General features: G+C 38.5%; 1 protein-coding gene across 4 annotated transcripts in view; it reads right to left on the reverse strand.

Annotated features, from left to right (window-relative positions):
• Positions 1 to 11,707, reverse strand: part of cps1 (carbamoyl-phosphate synthase 1) — a 37,336-nt gene extending 25,629 nt beyond the window's left edge. The window contains exons 1-4 of one of the 4 annotated variants that reach the window (XM_087133973.1): positions 11,414 to 11,707; positions 1,990 to 2,077; positions 1,300 to 1,488; positions 165 to 274 (exon numbers count right to left, since the gene is read on the reverse strand). In XM_087133973.1, coding sequence (XP_086990099.1) covers positions 165 to 274; positions 1,300 to 1,416 — 227 coding nt within the window. In that variant the 5' untranslated portion in view covers positions 1,417 to 1,488; positions 1,990 to 2,077; positions 11,414 to 11,707. Of the gene's footprint in view, positions 1 to 164; positions 275 to 1,299; positions 1,489 to 1,989; positions 2,078 to 6,596; positions 6,862 to 11,413 lie in introns of those variants that run through there. The other 3 variants (XM_087133974.1, XM_022253566.2, XM_022253574.2) reach the window with 3 other exon arrangements.
• Between the last annotated feature and the right edge of the window lie 485 nt (positions 11,708 to 12,192).

Consider the following 12,192-nt stretch of genomic DNA (forward strand, 5'->3'; position numbering starts at 1 on the left):
GTGATCCTGGTTGCAGGTAAAGATCAAGAATCTAACACATTGCCCTTATCAGGTTACTTCTTGCCAAGCTGCTCGATTCCCATACTAAAAAAGGCCGAGCCACGGTGTGGGAGAGTTACACGTATGTCGGTGGTATGGCACGTGTGATATATAATATTTCTTACCCGACAAGTCCAGTGTTGAAGACCATCTCCCCAGTAACAGAGGTCTCATGACCAAAGGAATAACCCTTGAATTTACTGCCATCATCCAGCACCAAGTAGGCTTGCCTTGGCTGTGGAGAGAACAGTTTCAAAAGAAACTATTCCACTTTCAAAATGGAATTAATAGCATACATAACTCAAATTACGGTAGGAGTAACTAACTTCTCCATGTGCATACACTTACACAGTTTTCAATCATTTAATCATGGAAAAACGTACAGAGTATATTGTTCATTTTTGTAAAAGAGGCTGCGATTATGGTTAGGCTTGCAAAAGTAACTCTCCCATTTGAGTTACTTCTTATTTGTAATTATTGGAAATGCAACAGTGTCATTTAATACTAGTTGGCAACAAAGCAGCAGTATCACTGAACACCGTTCATGTACCTCGGCTAATATTTACAAATATATGTACAAAAATTAAGAACGTGACTGAAAATGTTTGACAACAATACCTATCGCTACAAGACATCTCCAAAACCATTTTAACTGTTTGCAAAAAATGTCTCATTTCATAAAATATTGAGATTTATTTCATTTATTCCTAATCAAATTTGTAAACTAGAAAGGTTTTGAAGATGGAAGAAAGCATCAGTCCACTAGAAAAGATTTATAATCTACAGGAAGGACTTCAACTGTGCTGGCTGGGGGGAGGGGACAAATTAAGTACTTAAGAAAACTTCTTTTCCTCCTTTTTCAATGAAATTCTGGAGATGACTGTTTTTCCCTCAGTCCATGACAAAAAAATCTCGAACTTCAGGAAACTGGACATGTACATTGAATAAAAGGGCAGTATCATTGCAACAAATATATGTAGAGTACATGACATTTTCCTTGCTACGTCATACATAGGAACGACCTTAAGTTTACTGATTTTAGAAAATTAAACATTTCAATAAAAATGAAAAGAGTTCATTCAAAAATCTTGTGAAATTACAACAAAAACTGTTGAACAGAATGCACAAAAACATGGAAAACCCAATTCAAGACAAGCAAACGTTGACAGTTGATCACAACAGTCACAATGTTTACATGTATTTATAGCCGTGCACTAAACCTAATTACAAATTATCAACTTGATTCAAGACCGCCCTCACCTTGTCCAGGTTAGCCCATGCTGAGGAACTTGTGGAGAGCAACCGAAGCCTCAGGCTTCCCAGCTGCGGACCCACTTGATGTTTCAATGCTGACGCAACCCGAGTCAGATGCGCCATTCTGGATGGTAAAACACAGCAACAGATGCACACCTACAAAATCATAGTCCTAGCCTCAATCAAATCTGAAATCTGAAAAAAAGAGTTTTTTTAATTATTCTTAGGTGTCATTTCAAAAAGAACATTTATTTTAACAACATTTGATAAGTTTCTTCTCTCATTTCTACTAAAAAATTGCAAAAATTATCGAACAATTTATTTGCAAGGGGGAAAAGAACATTTTCAAGGCCTTAATTTACCAGCAACCCAATACCTAAAGAACCAGTGCTGAATCAATTTCATGGTTCAGTGCCATATATCTTAGCAAGATAGTAAGCCTTCAGGTGTTAGTGTTTTTCCCCCCATTTAGTCTGTTGAATAACCAGGTGACCTGTCAGGAGACTGTGGCAAGCTGCCAGCATCAATCTCATATATCAAATACACAAAAAGGAAGGCTCGATGTGTGTGCGTCAGCAGTCGTGAACCAGGATACTTGACAAAACACTCAGCAAATCCTTCAGCCAGGTTTGTAAAACTTGGCTTTTAGAAACTCAGACATGGTTAGAATCTGCTTTACTGTAGACAGACACTTACAATATGGTTGAAGAGAAGTGTGTAGAACTAGAAGCATGCGTTCAGGAACACATGTACATGTACATACGTATGGTGCTGTATAATAATGCTAAATTTGGAAAAGAAAACCTACATGTTAAGTGCCATCTCTACACTGAAAAACACTCTTAACAACTCGAGTACATCCTTGCAGAATGTTTCTCAAAGGCAAAAGGGCAAGTAGCAGGGACCTTGTCTACTTGTCAGGTTTTTCCCAGTCTACTTGTCATTTTGCCTTTGAGAAAGATTCTGCTAGGATAGGAACATCAGGCCCTCCATATTTTGTGATTTGTATTTTAGGTCACTGAAGCCAGAAAGCAGTTTGCAGCACTTTTGTATAACATATGTTCTAGAACTTAAGTACATGTTAGTATTACCCCAAGAGGAAATCTTATTATAGATTCAACAGTTTGTTGGATCTTAAGAATGTGGAAATAAATCTTGGAGCTCACACTCTGACATTTACTGACTTTTCAGAGAATGAATAAACAAGTTTTATTTTGGCGATTTATTTTAAAGGGATACAATTGCTGATCTCGCAAAATTTGAAAACTGAACTTCATGCAGTTAGGCAGGATTTAAATGTGTCACTTATGGACTGCTAACGAATCAAGAATATTTGATTTCACGATAATTGTCACACTGAACACTGTTTTCCTGATGCACAGTGCATTTAGCACAGACACACAATCTGACATACATCATTACATGTACATGTATATCAATTCACCATGCCAACCTTCCACACAACTCAGGTGAGCATAACACAGCATGCAAAAAAGTTATCAGGGCACAATCTGTGCCCGATACGGACAGCATAAGGGCCCATTACAGACTACTAACTGAAAGCACAGGTGAAAAATGATATGCAATGAAACATTGAACATTTACATAGGTACACACAAGGTGGAAACCATTCCAGTCCCAAATCAATATTTTACCAACTTTCTACTATAATAGTGGCACCTAAAGGGAAGAATCAAAAGCAAAATGAGGAAGCACTCAACCATGCAAGTCACTTCATGACATCACAGTGATACCTACATGTTTGGAGACCATTAATTGGCCAGTGCATGCTGTCTCCACATGGTGTCATTGCAAAATTGCTCATCAGGTTTCTAAACACAGTGAGTAATCACCCTACACCATCACACAGTTTGCCTGCTCTCAGTGTACATGTAACTGACACATCTGTCACCACTTATCTGGGTTTAAGGAGCTCTAGAATGGTGAGCACTAATATAAGAGCATGAAAGAGGACACTTTAAAAGGTGATTGCTGTTTTAAAACCATGGAGGTAGATTCTACCTAGTATTGGAACAACAGGATGGCATGCATCTTTACGAAGGTTAAAAAGTACATTATCCTGCATCACTGCAGTCACCAACTGTTTTTAGTTTGAGTCAGAAAGAAAAAAAAAACAGAGACTTGCTTTGCAGGAAATAATTCAATTGGCATAGTGAAATCTTGAATAAAGCTGTCGGCTCGCTCTCCTGACGAACATGAGGTTGAGAAGCTTTACCACACTGTACCAAACACTTCTCCCCCCTTCCCCCTACACTAGTGGCTATGTCTTTGTGAGGTAAATGTAATTCTTATGCAAGACTGTCTTGCATAAAAATGCCCCCCCCTCCATTTGTTCCTTCACCTATCACCATCTTTCATAAACTGGGCGTGATTGTTCCTGACCAATAAGACTTCAGCATCCAAGACAAAATACCAGTAAAAGAAGTGGGGGGAAAAAAAAAAAAAGTGGGCATGCATTTATCACCCTACACGTTAATATGCCTCAGCCATCCTGATCGTAATATTCCAAAACTCCTGGGCATTCATAATGACAGTTGTGCTTACAGAAAGCAATCCTTTTCATCAATACACAGGTACTGGCTGGCCTCACCTTATTCCAGGCAAACACTTCAACAAATGGCAAGGGAGATGGCACTGAATGCAGGCTTTCACCTGCACATATGGTAATTATTCACAGGCAGGTACTGCCTATACAAGTACATTTTTTGCACAGGGACGGACTCACCAAATCAAAAATTCCAACCCTACAAATAAGCCAGCCTTTCTTTAACTAACTTACTAAGGCTCAATATACCACACACGAATTCTTGACGCAGGTACATGTATGAACATAAAACAGAAATTGATTGCTTACTAATGTCAAGATCAAACCTACTTCATAATTCACCTGTACTGAGCATATCAATATTGACCAAGGTTGGTTTTTTAGGAGTGCAGAATTTATGATTAAAGTACACACAATTTTTGATGAGGGACCTAAGCTCCAATTATTAGTACAGCAAGCATATTGTTACTGGTATTTGCTCCACTCAAACCTTCATCTAATAACTGAATAGACACACACACAAATGTAAATGCCTTCTGACTAGAACTCCTTATGCTAATTCTTTTTAATGGGGGTGGGGGGGACCTTTATGCAAACAAAAATGATGAGAGAATAGCTACATTTTATTAACCGGAAATCATAATGACCATGCACTATAGGCCTACATACATGTACATGTACATGCAAGAAAAAAACAAACAAGGCTGCTTTAGGTGAAACTCAGTCTCATGTCTCTTTGCACAACTTTTGATTTAAACCTGAACCACAATCTTGCCAGTCTATTTAGTACAGGGCATGGGGATGACCCCTATTAGGTTCCTTTGCTCACACATGCTATCAACGTTAGATCAGAGAAAGGCAAACTCCTCATTATCTGAACGTGAATGCCCATGAAGAGAAATATTTTCTGAGGTCACTCTAAAGATATGGGTTCCAATTTTTTGTGTCCCTGTCACATCTGGCGTATGATTTTGTACATTTAGAATGCATTTTGTTATTTACAAGAGATTAAATCAAGTATTAAAATATGCAAATCACTTGCCAAATAAATCAACATAATTTAATGTCGATTTCAATACTTTCCTGTCAAATTGCGCAGGAAAAACAAAACTTTGGACCCTGAATTTATAGTATCAACCCTGTCGAGTACATGTAGGTTTTTCTTTTATTTAGAGAACCATTTCAGGGTAATTATAATATCAATGCCTTTCAAGGTCTCTTTGCCTCTAGGAACTCAGGAAAAGAAACAATCTGTTTAGAGCACTAACCCAAAGCTCAAGGACCCCTGAAAAAAGTGCCCCATGCAGATTTAAACCTACACTTCACACAACTGACCATCCATCATAACCTGCTCAAGCATTACTGGAGACAAATCTGACCAGGCATGGGTATCCATTCTGTATCTATTGGCAGGTTGGCAGGTAATGAACACTGCACACAATGACTTAAAAGCTTTATGTCAGCAGGTGAAACTGGAGTGTACATGTAGTAAGCACACGGTTATCTCCAGTCATCTCTGGAATGCTCTGGAATGAATGGAGCTGGGCTGAGAAAGGACTCATGTAAATACTGGTGTGCCACAGGACAGGTGCATGTCTATCTATCTTCTTGATATAAAAACCAGACACATGAAATATATGTTCCTTCAAGTTTTCATGAATGAAGTGACAGTAAGATATCACACATGGATGAGATGTGAGAAAAGCAAAGTATCCACGAAATAATCACCTGTGGGTTTGAGGGTGACACAGCAGTGTAAGATTTTTACATTGTTTGCCTAAACGGACCTTCAAAATACTAACTTCTTGTAATCTAAATTAACTTTCATAAGTAAAAACACCTTTGAAGAAAGCTTAGGATTTTCCAGATTTTGAAACTTGAAAGAGATTGTTCGAAAAATCCTGCAATCAGGAAAATCTGTGTGAAAAAAATCCTGAAATCAGGAAGAATCCTGACATACCTCACACTTGATCACATGTAATCAATAAACAGATCTGTACAACTTACAAATATTTCGTAATATTTTGCACAGTGTACACGTGTTTTGTAGTACAGGCACATGCACGCAGATACAGTAGAGTGTGTACCCAAGAACATGTACATGCTGATAATAATTACATGTACATGTAGAATATCAAACAATATCAACATAAAGTGGACCAATCGAAAATGGATTCTCTGGTTAACTGCTGGCCTGCACTTTCTTTTTGGAGGGGATTTAATTTGTTAAGTTTTAAGCCTAGTGGTACATGTATATGTTATCTTAATTTTCAATTGTCACAAAAATTTAAATAAAATAAAGCAAACAACCGAATACATGTACATTCCAAAGTGAAAGTGCACACACATGTAAGGGTAAATATACACATCAAAGAGAAAGACACCACTAAACATAAATTGATATTTAAATTAGTCACGTGCAAAATGTGTCGCAGCCAAATTTTAAATGACTACAGCTTAAAACTGAGAATATTACAAAGTAAAAATCAATCATATAAGTATGCATAAAACTCACTTGAGAAATCAAGTTTTTGGTTTTCCCTTGGTTTAAAGTTAATCAAGTGGGCAATTCTTATACTCGTACACCTACCATGAAAAATTTAAAAAACACACAAAAAACTATTATTTGTCAGCAGTGGAGCCACATCGTTTTTTTTGTTTTCATAATTACTGTTCTGTTTGACTGTACTTGTGCTGATGAAAAGCTTTTTTTGGGGGAGGGGGGTTATTCACTTACCACTTTCACCAGCTTGAACCTATATGGCTCTACTCCATGTCAAATCTTCCAATGACCTGACTTGAAAGTGACCTCTAGAGTACATATTAATGTACTGTTCATGTGCAGTGAATGCTTGTGTGAAGTGCCACGTGGCTCAATGCTTGCCAAGTGTGCAATACGTGTGATTCCACCTGCACTCAAAGGTTCATGCAGTGTTGAGTGTGATTGCATCATCAAGTTGCTGCTGTTGGCACCATCCTACCGGTACACAAACAAGTACATGTACATGTGCATACATGTATTGCCTTGCAATCTGAAACCATAGATTTATTCTCATTTCAAAGAGATCTGCAAAAAGCTGAGGACTTAGTAGACTTTTTATTTCTTCTTTTCTGTTTAATTTTTTGCTGTCTGCATTCCATGTACATGTACTGTAAGTGCCCTCTGGAAAAAGAAAAATACCCATGTACCAAACTTTACTACATTTTCAGTTTAAACAGAAGTATTATGTAAAAGGGTTTAATTTAACCACAAAATAAAAGTGCAATTTACACCGGTTCAAATTTACAATATGAAATCTTATCAAAATTAATATTTCCGTGAAAAGTTGATATTTATATGCTAATATCTAGACATACAGTACATGTACTCTGCCTGTATATCCAGCCCACACAAAATTTACATTGGTTTGTACATGTACATGTATTTTGTGTCAATTAAACGATAAGCAATTCGGCCATTTGTGTCACCAGAGTTATGTGATCACCTTATCTGCATGCATGCTACGGGGGAAAGCTGTACTCATGTTGGCTCACAACCGGGTTAATTGCATGCCCGTTGGGGGCTGGCACCGAAAAAGTATAGCCACAAGGGTAACACGAGTTCGCATAAAATGGAAATCCATTGTGCAGAATTATTGACGAGCTGTGAGATTTCAAGCGCTCCATACACGGATCAATAAACTTGATGTCCCCGAAGGCGTTTGGCATTATTAAGCAAAATATGGAGTGTGCCTCTAGAGATCAGGGCAACGGATCTAGACGTGCTCGGTGATGCATTAAAGTTTGGTTTTGCAGACAAGATACACGTACAACTACTGTGAAATTCGTGAAATCTTTTCCTTTTAAATTTTCCAGTTTGGCACTTCTCAGTGAATCTGTTGTCCCATGTACACACACATGAACGTGCATACCTACACATGTACATGTATGTGCTCAGTCAGCATATTATAAGTACATGTACACGTACATGTACTAGAACATGTTAGTATTTACGGCTTGATACAAGCATGCTACCTCCACACTAGAAGTGGCTGTCATTATCAAGAAGGACTATTTTATGCAATACTGTAATTGCTTTCATGCAATGTTATACTCTATTGACCCCCCATCCTTCATTGGCCGTTGTCATACTGGTAACTGTATGATATTCTATTGAATTTGAAAATAGACGTAAATAATTGTATCTTATTGAGAGACATGTATGTAAATTGGGCTAACTCCATCCTTAAGTCAGTGACGGTTTGGGAAACTTCGTTTTTCATTCCTCCCAATTTCTTTTTTCCCTGCCTGCTTCCTTTTGTAGGCTTTTTTTTTAAACACAATTGATATTTTGACTTTTAACTTGTTCCTAAGAAAATATACATGTAGAGGAATGCACATTCAACACTTGTTGGACAGGGTCATATCCTTGAAACAAAAAGTACCAGCAAGACAGAGAAAATTTGGAAGAGACACCTCCTCTCTTTCTACAATGCAGTCCCGGACGAGAAACTATGTTTAATGTTAACATGGCCTAAACATGTTTTACAGCATAATTCAAGCTCTTGTAATTCTTCCCTGAAATTCTGCGAGCTAGGAACAGGTTATTTAATTGACTAGTTTATGTCTGTGACATAAACACATAGGGGGAGACAGAAGACACTCATAGCATGAGTGAAAAGCGGCAGCTGCACACAGGAAATTAAAAATGCCACTTTCATTTCAGACAAGTTCTCTGGGGGAGTTGGAGTGGGAAAATTTTTTCAATAACAAGTTTAGAAAGCTTACATCTGCCTGTACATGTAGGGCCTACATACGTGTATATACTAACTGTGTTCAATTTCAATAATGACTCTTTCAACACTAGGCTGTCCAGGATACAAGGAAACAAAGTGTTGTACATTCGGCGGATGAGGTGAACGCATGAGATTACATGTGTGTAGTATTATGCTGTGAATAAAAAGCGGTTTATGTAAACAGATCATATACAGTTTGGGTTAAAATTTGACATTTTCTTTTAGCGTCATGCATATTATGACAATACCGGGGCTGGAAATTAACCAATGTACCTTTTTGAAATTCTTCAGAAGCTCCAGGTAACTTACAGTTGTACATGTACATCTAAACGTAGGACTGGAAAACTGAAGAATCCCAACTGTCAGGCAATGTTGGAAGCATGGAGATGTAGAAATGAGGTCCGAGATGAAAGCGATTGCAATGGGAGAATACCGTAGCTCAAGGGCATTTTGGTTGGTTTACACCAGCAGTACAGGCATGAGGGAGAAACATTACCTCCACACCTTGACAGCTTACTATGAAGATCAAATCTTCAACCTTTACGCGGATGTGCATTCTTCAGATTTACCTAATGATGATGTAAGCCCCAGACTGGAGCCAGTCTAATGGAGTACAGCCACTTCTTTGGCCTACACCACTTGGCCAAAAAAAAAATGGAATGGCCCATTTCCCTAAAAATGGTCACAAGTGTCCATGTGTTCTTCATAAGTACTGTATAGCTTCACTTGTCCAACCTGACCAACCATTTTCTTGACACAACTGAACTGTTTCACTGCTTTTCCTCTTTTTTTTGGGGGGGGGAGTTTTGGTCTCCCAACTTTTATCTCAAGACTGTCACTCGTTATGACACAAACTCACTACTGACCACCTAATTCACAATAAACACGTTTGAGCCCAGTGCTTAGTGATCTCAAAGAACAGCAGCACTCCTAGGGATCTAGTGAAAAACCACTGTCCCACAGGCACACATTGACAAGTGACTTGACACAAACACAAAATGGCTGTTTCCTCACAGAATTCTAGTAAGAAAACCAACGCAAAATGATGCCCAAATTTACAGGTGTGAGCTGTTCATTGCAAGCCAACTATATTTGTGTCATAATGAATGCCAGCACTGAGATGACAATTTGGAGACGGGGTGGATCCCAGTGGGGGTGACAATGGGACCATGTGCCACCCTCCCCTTTAAATAATGAAAGGCGATTGTAAATCATTTGTTTGTCCATTTCATTTTCCTTCCTTCCAAAAGCATGACTAAACAACCCAAAATGTAGCTTCACCCCTCAGAAAGGCCATAAAAGGTTACATTAAAATACTTCCAAATTTTTTGGGCAGCCTCCTGTCCACAGACACTTGGGTTAATCAAGTGCAATTTGACAGCTGACGTTGACATTGGAGGATATAATCAATACAATTTTCGGTGCATGTGCATCATATCAGTGTGCAATGATATTAAACATAGGGCCCAGCTTGCTTCAACATAACAGTACATACAGTGTACATGTACACTACTGCTGTTCCCAAATGACCCCAAAAACTTTAATCCACATGTACATGTAAGCAGGCTGAAATATCAAACTGGCTCAGTTGATTTATGACTATGATGAATCACTAACGGGGAATTGGATCAACAGATGTTGTTTCCAATTCAGGATTGTCTTTTACCAATATATTACAATCAAGCTACCGGTATTCTTGCAGTCAGACCTGGGTACTGTGGGATAGTTGAACAAATTTGGCCCAAATTCTAGTGCCTAAAACAAAAGCAAATGTTTGCAAAAAGGCCTAAAATTAATTCTATGTAGTCTTATATTAGAGTACATTTACTTCAAATTTCCCCTCTAAAATAAATTGATCATGTGCTGTGTCCCTCTTTACCTTTCTGAACAATTTAAAACTGATCTAGGCCTCTTTCAAAACAGTTTGTTTGCTTATTTCCTTCCTTCTTTGTCTATTCTAAGAGTGACTAAAATCACTAAAATCAGTGAAATGGGCCTCCTCACACTTGGAAACCCTGAGTGGGACATTCTTGAGGTCAGAAGTCTGGGCAATGGGTCAACTGTCCATTCAATGGGTCAACTTTCTACGGGGATTAGTACATGTATGTTTTCCTAATTGCGACCATGATAAAAATAACCTAAACCTTTTCAGTACAGTGAGGGAGATGTTATAGCACATACACTGTGTAAATAGTGAAATTTCAGGCACATTTGATGTAAAGGTCAAGAGTTTAGTCAATAATTCAGATTTTTCCCTATAGACCGCAATACTATTTTTGCCCCTATGAGTTTTGAGTGTGAAATATGGAATAGCCATCAATTGACTAATCAGAGAGAAGAATCAAGAATCAGTGACATCATCCCAACCTCTAGAATCGATCCGGTACCTTCATTGTATTTCTACATGTACATGTAACGTACACGTTTTGCACAGCATGCATACAACAGCGGGGTGCACAAGGACATTTGCCATATGGTGGCATGCCACTCAGGTCAATGTGAGAAAATGCTGACAAAAATAATCGCAAAGATCCACTGATCACGCCCATTAATCATTAAACAATCAAAAATTAATAGGCCTAATAGTGATGTCAAATATTCATAACAACCGTTCTCCATGGTATTGAAAGTAACTGGTTTAAAACATGTGGGCCTACTGGTACTGTGGTAGACCGTCTGTTCCTTGCTAATCAATCATGACCATGGACATGATGGAGGTACATGTAGGAAAACATTAACGTTAGTCAGTACAGTATTCCTTCCTCCATCGATCACCCACCTTTTCCTCGCCCTGTACCGAGTCTGAGCAGCTGAGCCAGATGGCAAAATTCACGATGAACACAGTTTTCTTATTGGGGGCTTGTTTCTGGTTCACGAAGATACTACAAGTACAACTGACACATCAAGCAAATCAGAGCGAAAGTGACAGCTACGTGTACTGTAGATATATGATATATGCGTACGTACGTGTACATGTGAGCTGCAGTACAATCGAGACGATCAATTAGCGCGGGATAAGTCCCGCGTGGTGTACATGTACGCGCACCGCGGTGTCGTGGTGCCATGTGCATAAACGTACATGTGTTTCGCGAGTGGTATTGAGCGCCCTCACTCGAAATGTTTCAATAATTGTGAGGGCGCCAGATAGCCCCAAGAATGTATTGCAGAGCCATTATAATGAAGATCAATTTTTCAGATTCTCTCCAGAATAAAGAAAGCTCACTATTTTCAATTTTTAACAGCTCTTTGAGTTTCAGTTGATTATGTCGGATAATCTGATGGAATTTTGTGATGATGGTCAACCCTAAAAGAGGTCCATTGCTATTTTAATTGTAAAAATCCACTGCAAAATAGGCCCCAGTTTTATCTGAATCTCGGCGCAAAATCCTGTTCGCAACTTGCACGGACCATTCTCGAACTCTGGCTCGCTACGGCAAGCCCTCGTGTTTAAGGATTACGGAAGCGCATGATTGCTGCCAACGCGAAAAAATTATTTTATCTCGTTCAAACGACATAGTTATCTCGTTTAAACGACATAGTTATCTCGTTTAAACGAGA

The sequence above is a fragment of the Acanthaster planci genome, linkage group LG03 (assembly GCF_054643075.1).
Source record: "Acanthaster planci isolate LZ-2023a linkage group LG03, COTS_SCS, whole genome shotgun sequence".
NCBI classification, from domain to species: Eukaryota; Metazoa; Echinodermata; class Asteroidea; order Valvatida; family Acanthasteridae; genus Acanthaster; species Acanthaster planci.